This window comes from Histoplasma capsulatum, assembly GCF_000150115.1.
Source record: "Histoplasma capsulatum G186AR genomic scaffold supercont2.5, whole genome shotgun sequence".
Taxonomy (NCBI): Eukaryota; Fungi; Ascomycota; class Eurotiomycetes; order Onygenales; family Ajellomycetaceae; genus Histoplasma; species Histoplasma capsulatum.
In genome coordinates, this window is record NW_025544805.1 from 313,520 (window position 1) to 324,166 (window position 10,647).

The following is a 10,647-nucleotide window of genomic DNA, read 5'->3' on the forward strand; positions in this document are numbered from 1 at the left end:
TCATTTACTTCAAATTGGTCCCAGCTCGTCGCACCTGTGCTCTCTAAAGACATGTCCACGGGGGCATCTGTACCCGGTTCCCAGGGTTGGAGTTCTCTTTCTCGGACTACTTGGGCGCCAGAGATGTCTGTATCCGTTTTGAAACCCGTACGAGCTCCTAGGAAGAAAAGGGAAATCTGTTAGCCTATATATGAATGATCAAAGATGGAAAAGCTGTATTTTAATTACCATTGTGTTCCTTTGCAGCAATACCGGCGGTCGAGACGTTTTCAACACAAACATCCGCAACATCTTGGACATCGAAAATCATTTGATGGTCCACACCTGATCCAATGTAAGGGCTAGAAAGGTCACTAAGTCCATTCGACCGACCGTTGTCTGCTTGTGGTGAGGAGCAACGTTGCGTCATTTTCAATGTAAATGAGGAGTTATTCGACTCTAACGATGATCCCGAAAAAATGCCAGAAAACCTCTCTCCGCTTTTGGTTGTGATAGTGGCGTTTAAACCCTACCAAACAGAACGGATTAGTGAACGGACGACGAGGGAGGGATGCTCCGAAAACCGGTTAAGGGAAAGGAGGGATGGACTTACGATGCAGGCAGCTAGGAGAAAGGTGAGGCGGTCATTGGCATGCATATCGGGGGTGTTTGACTCCCTATTCGACGACGGGGATGCCATTGGGTTAGGGGAAATCGTTGATTTTCGCTGAGGGGCTCCTCCGTTCTGACTGGGATAGGAAGGTTTCTGGGTAAGAGGATTTGTAGATTGAGTCCACGCCTTTGGGGGATTATTACGCCTATAACATGTGCCAAAGGTAAGGAAGGAAGGTCAGTGAATGAGCTTGTGATAAAAGGGACAACCGATCAGGCCACCGAGGTGAACATGGCGAAGAATGAGAGCAGTAGACACAGAACTCGAAGCAGCTAAACGCCGCACCAGAGTCAAGGAAAGATTAAGGAGAAGAAAGAAGTCGACTGAAGACTTGAATATAGAAGTGTGTGTGTGTGTGGGTGGGTGGGTGTGCGTATGAGCGACAGTGCGTATGTGCATGTGGCAGGGCTTGAGGGTGTGTGAGTGTGGAAGAAGAAGAAAACAGTATTGTGGAAGGCGGAGAGGGAGGAGTGGGAGTGAGTGTCAAGCGTGAGGGCGTGAAAAAGCTGGCCAAGTTTGGAAGGCACGCACGAGGCGGCTCAACGTCGGTCGGAGCCTCCTTCGCTCCTACCACGCCCAAGAACAGTAACACGACACCCAAGACAAAGGGGGAAGGAGAGATGGCAAATGGCGTATGGCATATGAAATAGGAAGGCGCGGTCCGTCCCGGCGACGGACGACAAGGAGACGACGACATACCTCTGAGCACCGTCGACAGGGCTGCCCGCCTGCCGTCGATTTCCATCAGTGCTGGTCTTGATCGTGGAACTCGAGCGCATGGCTGGTCTGCTGTTGTTGCTGTCGTTGTTGCTGTTGTTATGATCGCTGGCAGCAGCGGATGGATTCTGCGGCACGGAATTGCTGAGCGGGTTGCCTGAGGCTCCGTTGACAGACGACATGGAGTTGATGGTGGATGTCATGGCGGGAGAAATTTGGGGTTAAGTCCAAGAGTTCAGTTACCGCCCTAAGATTTCTGCACCTAGGTATGTAACCTAGGTTTAGTTCAAAGATAGTAGTAACAGCAGAAGCAATACCCGTGAACACTTCAGGGACCAGCCAGGCTGGGAGAAGGAACCTTGGAATGCCCAGAGCCAGAAGCCAAAGCCAGAGCCAGAGCCACAGCGAAAGCCAAAGCAAAGCCCCAGAAAGCCCACACCGCCTCACGTTGTTTAAAGATGGAGTGAGTGAAATATGACGGACGGAGAAGAAGTAGCAGAAATAGACGAAAAAAAAAATAGCTCGGGCTGGGGGGGTTGGGGACCGGGGAGGGAAAGGGAAGAAAAAAAGAAAGCTCAAGCTCAATGGGAGGGGGGCCAAGGGGCAAGGAGGAAAGGAGAATAGGGAGACAGAAGAGAAGAAAAGGAAGATGAAGAAGAGGAGAGGGAGATAGTTTGGGGGAGTTGGAAGGTTGAGAGAAAGAGGCTGGAGGGAGATCGCGAAGGATGAAAATACCAGTGGATGTGTTTGGACATGGGGATACGGGGTCAGGACGGGAAGAAGCCATCGACCAGCGAGGAGCAGGCGCGGCATGGTAATATGATACGGTAACAATTGGCAGAATGCGTCAAAATGCAGAGCGATATTCCTGACCTTTTCCTGCCGAGCCGTATTTTTGGGTGCTTGCCTCGTTTCAACTCAAATCTATCCGCCAATTATCGTCTATAGCCGGACCCACCTTGCCGCTTTGAGGCATGGCCCAGCGCGGATTCGTCCATCCTCTAGCTAGATCAGGAATGGCTGCCCGTTCCCCAGTATCGGTAACTTTTATCATAGTACAGAATACAACCTCCTTTGGTCAATTTCAGAGATATCATTTTTACCAGATGAAGATATAAAAAACGCACAGGCAATTTTTGATCACTATGAAAATGTTTTCAATTCGTCAGTCCCTTCAAAGAATGCCATTGTCCTCATCCTAGCCAATCAATGACAACACGCTTCTCTCTCGCTCATCAACAGCACTGGCAGCGCTTTGACGGGTACACAAAGGGATTTCATGATCATTGCTCCATGAAATCTTTCTTGCCCATGTGCGCGCCACCATCGTTCTCCACCGTCAAAGTGGGCTCCCAGAGAAGAAAAAGCTTGCCCATATACACACCCTTGCTCTTGTTTTCTAGCTACAAATACCAAGGCGATGATATCGGAACCGAGAGCAGCTCAACAATCCTTACCATACCGTAAATAATAACGAAAGAACCCAACTCACTTTCTCCAAGGCAACCTTTTTCCTTTTTTCTTTTTTCTTTCCTTTTGTTGATCAAATCTACAACACAGTTTGCAGATGGACACAGAATCAATACCAATAATAAGTGATAAATCACTATTCCGACACCAGAACCCTGTATGCTCCCAAGGTGAAATTCTCTTCAACCAGCACACCGTTCTATTCCCTCATCGATTCATCCCAACAGAGCGCTGCATTCGCATTGCAGCGGAAATGCAAGCACTAGCACGCCAGGACGCTTTAGCTCTGCAGGCTAGGTAGCCTTCTTTTCTTCCTTCTTTTTCCTCCGCCCTTCTTTTTTTCAACGGAAACGTTAAACACAGTAGATGCTTTGTTTTCAGTGAAAACAAAACCGGGGCTGCTATGTTTAGCACAGGGAAACTCAATAATCGGCCGGCTTTATACATACTTAGAACACAGACCTTCTCTTCCCTATACTACACTGGTGTGTTCAATCAACTGTTCTGACTACAGAGAATCATGTTGCTTGGTGAGCCAGTGAGTTGTTTATTCTAAACTCAGCATGGGAGGTACCTACAGAAGTAGGTAGTTAACAGAGTTCCCGGGAGTTTTCATCAAGAAACGCTCCACTGGGACAAACAAAACTCAAAGTCATAGGTAGGTAGGTAGTAGGTATCTATTTTGGATATGGGCTGGTGTGCAGATCATGTGGATAACACCGACAGTTAAATTACCTTGTTTGCATGACAACATCTCAATCGCCTCGCCTCACCATATCCCTAACAATGAGGCAGGCAAATGCAGACTCTTGGCATGGGCCATGCAGTGGCTCTCAGCGACGGGCGGCTGGCGTTGTTATTTGAAGAGGTTTCTGGTAAGTTTATTTGATGCCAGCCATTTTGACCAAATCTGAGAAGGTAGCCTGTATTTAGATTTCCCACTACCTCTTGGACAAATCATAGCACTAGAATGCCGTTTGATAGAAATTTCATCATTAAATTTCCTACCTGCTTACCCATACAGCATATTTACCCCCATTATCAATGAAATAAAATCTTCTCTTGTTCTATAATTATAGCACTGAGTCATTTCACAACCGAAGAATAGTATGCAAGGAATCACTGAAACAAAGGAGACAATGAAGCCCAACAACTAAACAAACTCATGGTACTTACATACGCGAACCTTTATTTCCCTTCTTTCCTTTAGATTTCTTGTAACGGGAGGTAAAAGGAGAGGAGAATATAATATCAAAGATTTAGACATATTGTATTGAGGTACAGTACATGGACAGTATGCCTCATAAAAATACCCAATCTAGTATTTAGATCACCAGTGAACTGTATCTCATAAAGAAACAACTTTGTGTTCAATTACAACAGCCCAACCCAAGAGATCCACAGATATTTAGAGAACTACATCATTGAAAACTGCGCTGCGAAAATCATATTTCTATCATCTCATCTAATTGACTGCATGTAAAGAGGTCAGGAGAAGAGGTGTTTGCTTTAGATTGGAATTATTTCATTGCTCACAGCCACGGGTTAGTACTCCATCCTCTGTAGTACATACCTCAGTTACCAAAATCCGGCTTTCACTCCAGACTGAGATTTTTAGTTCAAGACATTATTTGAGAGAGACATTGTGACTTAATGTTTTGGGATGACAATTGAAGGAGCTGGGGATGGGTGCATTATTGTTTCAGGATAGTCTGGCTGGGCGGAACAAGCAGGGACAAGTTTGCGCGAATAGCAATTATTCATGGGTACAAAACTTGTCCTCTCCCAGGAATATAGAAGATCCCTTGAAGCATAGATGATAGCCATGCCTTTTGCCAATATCTCGTTGACGTCCAACTTGGTTGACATGTGAAAATAGCTATCCGCCGGTTTAATCTGATTGGTGGTGGTTTCAATACAACATCACATGACATGAATCCGCTAATATGACCTGTGATTGGTACATACCCGATCATACAGGCTAACGGATGACCAGCCAACCCGCCTCCCGCCAGACGGCACCAGCCAAACTGCAACGGCGTAACAGTCGTACCAGCCCCGTAATAGGTATCAGCGCCTCCACTCCTTCCAATCCCCAGCCCAACCACATTAGAAAAATCACCAAAATCACATCACCTTCATCCTGCACCCGTCGAGTGTTTCCGCCGTTTTCGAGAGATATGGACTCTTCTTCGTCATCCTCCCAGTCAAGAACTCGCCATGTACGTTCTCCGGCTTTTGATCGTGCCCGTTCTCCCGTGGTTCAGCAAATGATTTCAACATCCCTCACGACTACTGGTGGCGGTGGTGGAAACACAAGTCAGCAACCTGTGGAAACGAGAGTGTCCTCCGGATCAGCCAAGTCCTCTTCTTCAAGTCGAAATGCGGTATGCTATATTTATGCGTTTTCATTTCCTCATTATGCGCTGCTGTGCGCTATGCAGTTCATCATATCTGCGTTTTAATGTTGGATACTTCTCCATCGTGATATCCATGTGCTAACGAGTTTTCTTCTTTCATTGATAGCAGCAGCCCGACAAGCAACTCTCACAGATTGAAAAGAGCGTTACCCATCTTCTCGTCGCGACAAAGCAGCTATTAGAGACCCTCACACAATGGTCACGACAACGTGCGACGGAGAGCGAGGTTTCGGACGTTTATGTCCGTTTGGGATACGAGTTCAACTTGGCCTGCAGGGCCTTCGGAGCTATTGGGGTCGACACAGCAGACTTGGGCCCAGTGCCCGATCTCCTCCGGACCATTTTGGAAGACACCCTTAGTCAAGATGCATCTCCAGAGAGCCTCGATCGGTATCTACCGCGCATACGGGATATCATTATCAATTTACTCCAGGGTCTCAAGAAAAAACAGGCTAAGTTGCGGTCGAGGCAGATGAAAGATGGATTGCCCGCGACAACACGACATGGTAGCGCTGGCAGCGTAGGAAGTGGGGACAATAGTCTAAATCAGATCGCGGATGAAGCTCCATCGTTACCGCAGTCCGCGCCCAAACGACAACAAGAGGTATCTCGCCAAGCTAATACAATAACAAGCTATGGAGATACGGGATTTACCAGAAACAGCTCTTCTGCCACCTGGTCTAATGACCGCCATGGGCCATCTTTTGCCGAAAGGGAAGCGTCGAAGAGAGACCAGTCAAAGTCAGGTGTTTCTTCGAATTCGTCACTATCAAGTACTGCTATGCAGAATATTCCTGTTGTGTCCCCATACCCTGACCAAAGCATGAACGGATCTCGCTACGGCAATGCTTCCAATTTCTCTGCGCATAATTTCCCTCATCCCCCGCCTCCCACACCTCCAAGCTCTAAACAAGACGACGCCATTGGGATGCTACAAAGAAGTGGTGAACTGGAACGACGAGCGTCGAGGAGATTCTCTGCCTATCAAATACAAAAACACCTTGGTCCATCTCCTAATGGTGTTCCAGTTATTCCTCCTTCGCAGAATTCCCCGGTTCCGAATCGAGGCCGCGATGTTCGCGAATCAATGAATGCAGTGCGCCTCCGTGGATCATATCTTCACAACAGGCAGCGCTCAAATAATCGGACTGTCGAATCATCCCCTGGCCAAACCAATTCACCCGAGCGCAGGGGACCAGCGAAGAAACCTCACGTCGACACGTCAGTGGGATCGACTGAAGACGATGGTCCGCCGAAAACCTCAACTGACAAGCTTGGCTCCCCGCGCCGTTTTGAGTCGAGAGATATGCCACCTGCTAGTGGCTCTCTGCCCGCTCTGCCCCATATTTCAGAGCGGGATTCGGGTTCAGAGACATTCGAGAGCTCGTCGAAAAAGGGCACGGAACAGCAATCTTCACCTGCGAACGGGACCCAACATGCTAAAACCTCATCTACAAGCTCTGACAACTCGCAAGTTAGCCAGTTTACTCCAGAGTCATCTCCCGCTCCAACCAAAGAAATAACACTCTTCTTACAGTACAGAAGTAAGATTAAGAAATACGTCTTGTCAGAGGGCTATTCTGAGTTAACTCTTGGCCGATTACAATTGGCGTTTATCGAAAAATTCGCATGGAATACCCATAACAATGGTGCAGATTTGCCAGAGATTTATCTCCAGGATCCTGTCTCTGGCGTTCGGCATGAACTGGAAGATCTGAACGACGTAAAAGATCGATCAGTCCTCGTGTTGAATGTTGAGCCACTTGACGAGGTGAAGAAGCACTTCGACGATGGAGTTGGGGGTCTCCGTCGTCTGATAGAAGGCGTCCGTGAAATTGTTGATGGACAGGGAGCGTCTATCCAACGATTAACTGACCGTCAATTAGAAGCTTCGAAAGAAATTTCTCGCCTTGCTGCAGCCCCGCCTCCAGCAGATGTATCCAAATCTATCGTTACATCCAACGGTCCAATTGCAGGTGGCGGAAACCATATTTCAGAACTTCAGGGTATTCGTCGTGATCTTGCCGTGCTACGTCAGACTTATACGAGTTTCGCGGCAGATGTATCAAACTCTATGGGCTCCATCCGATCCAAGGCAGGTTCTGTAAAGCATGCAGCGAATGAACTGACTGTGCCGCCGTTTGAGGGTGATGCAGGCCGTGCTCGCGTGAATGCAGGGAAGAAAGAGCTTGCTGACGAATCTGAAAGGATCGTCGCTCGTGTCGACGATCTTCAAGATCTCGTTGAGGATCTACGGAAGGATGTTGTCACTCGTGGTGTCCGCCCCCTACCAAGACAATTGGAAGCGGTAGGCCGGGATATCGGTGCAGTATCGAAGGAATTGAACAAGATGAAGGAATTCCTTAAACGAGAAAAACCAATATGGACTAAGATATGGGAGAAGGAGTTACAGCTTGTGTGTGAAGAGAGGGATCAACTCACAATGCAAGAAGATCTAGTGATTGACCTTGAGGACGATCTCGACAAGGCAACCCAGACATTTGCCCTTGTGGAGCAGGCCACGAAACAACAGAGTCTCCACTCGACTTCGAACGCGACCCCTGGACCCAACGGCTTGAGAAACGTATCCCGCAATTTCCCAGTCGATGAGCCGTTTGACCCCATGAAAGCCAAGGACCATCTCCTAGGAGAAGTAAGAGCGCTGCAACCTAATCACGAAAATCGTTTGGAAGCCATAGAACGTGCTGAGAAAGCAAGAGAGAAGGAGCTGGAAAGTCGCCGGATCGGCCCGCTCCAAAAGGAGTTGGGCAAATTTGTTGAAGAGGGAAAGCTGAAGAAGAGTGGTGGATTCGAGGAGATCGAACGGATGCGGAAGGCAAAAGATGAGCGGATACGCAAGGAGGTATGGGAGCGCATGAATGGTATTGTCCCTGGACCGGAACAGAACACCGCGACGACAACCGCAGCAGCAGCAAGCATTCCTTCCCCTGATGACAACCTGCCTGAGGAGATTTCCAAGTCACCTGAAACGGCGGGATCAGGGGAAGAGCGTGCCAACCCATCAACTGGAGAAGGAATCGCCGGCCGTGATTCTATTTCTAGCCGTGGCAGTCCCCTTTCCCCTGCAAAAGATGAGCTTGCAAAAACACAATCTTCTCCAACTGCTCCTGGTATGTAGAGCAGCGGCATTCTCATTTATACATATATAAATAGATTCCAAGATAGAACGGGGCAGTTTTGGGTTTTTTTGGTTTTTGGGTTTTTGATCTAACATTTTTGAACCGTTGCGGGGACATACTTAGTTTCCGAACGCAAACGCTCATCATGGCTCACGTCCATATTCACCAACTAAGTATGGGAAAATCTCCCACCTCACCAAATGTCCCAGCTTCACCACATCCCACACCCCCCTTTGGTTCTATCCTCCTCTCCACCCCAACCTACAATGCTCCGCTCGCTGTTACTTCCTTTGGAAGTAGGACGTTTTAGCTTTTGAGTACGTTATTTTGCCCATGGATAAAGCTGGTCGGTTAACGTGTCTGGGTATATTTTATACTTTTATACTTTTTTGCTCTCTATTTTACCCCTTCAAAGTTTTCAATTTTCTTTTTTTTCAATATGGTTTCTTTTTGGTCTGTCTGTTTTGATGTTAATGCTAATTGAATTCCTGATACCCCCGGTCGTACTCACCAGAGAGTTTCTAAACACCGTGTCATAATGCGGTGACTTTACATGAACTTCTTGCTCGTTTCTTCACTTTGTTCGTTGCTGCAAGCAGTTGTTATCGTGGGAAGCTTTTGGTAGTTGGTCTTCTTTTTTCATTTCTTTTCTTGTCCAGGCCCCTCCGTTCCCATATATTTTCACATCACCTTTTTATCTTTTATTTCTATCGGGATTTTTCTTTACTTGGATACAGGGTGCATCTTTTTACCTGTTCCTATTCTTTCTCGCCCTTTTTTGTGTGTTGCTATCGATACCCCGCCGAACCACGTCCTTATATTTTTTTGTTCCTTTTGTCTTCCATTCATGCATACACACCCCCAACTTCCCAGGTAATATTTCCCTCTTCATCTTCCTCGTCTGGCGTTTTTTTTCTCTTTATGTTGAAATCTATTCTGGACGTGAATGAGAAACACTATCTTCATGGGACAACACAAGAGCTGGCTGGTCCGGCTTTTACTTGGCTGGATACCTATCTGTCTTGGTGGTTAGGTAAATTTTGAAACGAGAGGTGACTGGGTGATTTGGAGGAAATCTGATGATGGAGTCCATTTCATTTACCACGATAAATGACCGAATTAACTTACTTTTATTTGATTTGATTTTACTCTTGTTTGCAAAGTAGTATTCAGTGGGTGGCTTAGGCCAAATTGGACGTAGTCAGCGTCGGCTCTACAGAGAAGATTCGTTGGGATTTATATTTATCCCCTAGTTATTTTCCGGAAGATCTCGAACAGCAGCGCCAGACCAATTGGAAATCAAGATATCATCATCATCTATTATTCCAACTGCCAACTTTCCAACCAACAATATCCTCTGCTCCTAACTGTATGACTGTACGGAAATGTGTACAAAGACAACATCCTCACCGAACCATGTCTCACCAACATCAACGCCCATTCTGACCATACGCGGGGAAAAGTGTCCACGAGACCACACCCGGATTCAAGTTCATAAATGTATCTATTGTATTGCTAGCACATGTAAAACTACACCGTACATATCTTCTTCCAAGGCATCTCATTTTGTTTGGTTCTCTCGTTCCTCTATCCCGCATCATATAAAGTAATAATTAATTATTCCTAGCCCACTCAGTACCTCTCCTGCTCCTCTCGTAGCTCACCCTCACCCAACCCGCAGGGCTGAGCTAACCGCCTATCCAGTCACAAGCGCCTGATGCGACTCTTCCCTGCGCCCTGTCCCTCCTACCATTTCCTCACCCTGCTCCTCTCCCCCGCCTTACAACTACTGCTAACACCACCCACAAATGCCGCAACGGATATCGCCAAGAATAGTAGCATATCCGATGTCGACATCGCACGGGAAAGCCTAGTGCAGCGCGATGTGGAAATCCAGAGACAACTGGCGGGCCAGTCGCCGGTGGGCGTGAGGAGAATGACTGACGACGAGGGGGAGAAATTTTGGTTGGATTATTGGTATTTTGATGCCAATATTGGTGGAAGCGGTGATGTTAGAAATGGAGGACGGAAACAACAGCAGTCTACTCGCATGGGCCTGAGGGATGAAGGGACGGACATCAGGGGGCTGATAGATGGTGGTTGGGGAGATGCCCCAAAAAGCCACCATAATAAGGTGAAGAAGACTTTGGGCAATGCGGGGATGAATAGCTCAACAGCAGCAGCATAAGATCCCCCAATACCTCTCCATGGGAATATAACGGATGATGATGGAGCAGATAAAGGTAGG

At 47.4% G+C, this 10,647-nt stretch overlaps 4 protein-coding genes across 4 annotated transcripts; 2 read left to right on the top strand and 2 right to left on the bottom strand.

The window, feature by feature from the left end:
- Positions 1-220: 220 nt before the first annotated feature.
- On the bottom strand, positions 221-679 carry HCBG_04046 (uncharacterized protein; the record flags this gene model as incomplete). The annotated part of the gene is made up of 2 exons (XM_045431095.1): positions 221-508; positions 593-679. The coding sequence occupies 2 exons, from the start codon at positions 677-679 to the stop codon at positions 221-223; spliced, it is 375 nt and encodes a 124-aa protein (XP_045287648.1).
- A 512-nt stretch (positions 680-1,191) lies between these two features.
- HCBG_04047 (uncharacterized protein) lies at positions 1,192-1,572 on the bottom strand (the record flags this gene model as incomplete). Its single annotated transcript, XM_045431096.1, has 1 exon — positions 1,192-1,572. One exon carries the CDS (start codon positions 1,570-1,572, stop codon positions 1,192-1,194), a length of 381 nt encoding a protein of 126 aa, XP_045287649.1.
- Positions 1,573-4,827: 3,255 nt separating this feature from the next.
- On the top strand, positions 4,828-8,398 carry HCBG_04048 (bud site selection protein; the record flags this gene model as incomplete). Its single annotated transcript, XM_045431097.1, has 2 exons — positions 4,828-5,226; positions 5,366-8,398. 2 exons carry the CDS (start codon positions 4,828-4,830, stop codon positions 8,396-8,398), a joined length of 3,432 nt encoding a protein of 1,143 aa, XP_045287650.1.
- A 1,499-nt stretch (positions 8,399-9,897) lies between these two features.
- Positions 9,898-10,587, top strand: HCBG_04049 (uncharacterized protein; the record flags this gene model as incomplete). The annotated part of the gene is made up of 2 exons (XM_045431098.1): positions 9,898-9,908; positions 10,104-10,587. The coding sequence occupies 2 exons, from the start codon at positions 9,898-9,900 to the stop codon at positions 10,585-10,587; spliced, it is 495 nt and encodes a 164-aa protein (XP_045287651.1).
- Positions 10,588-10,647: the final 60 nt, after the last annotated feature.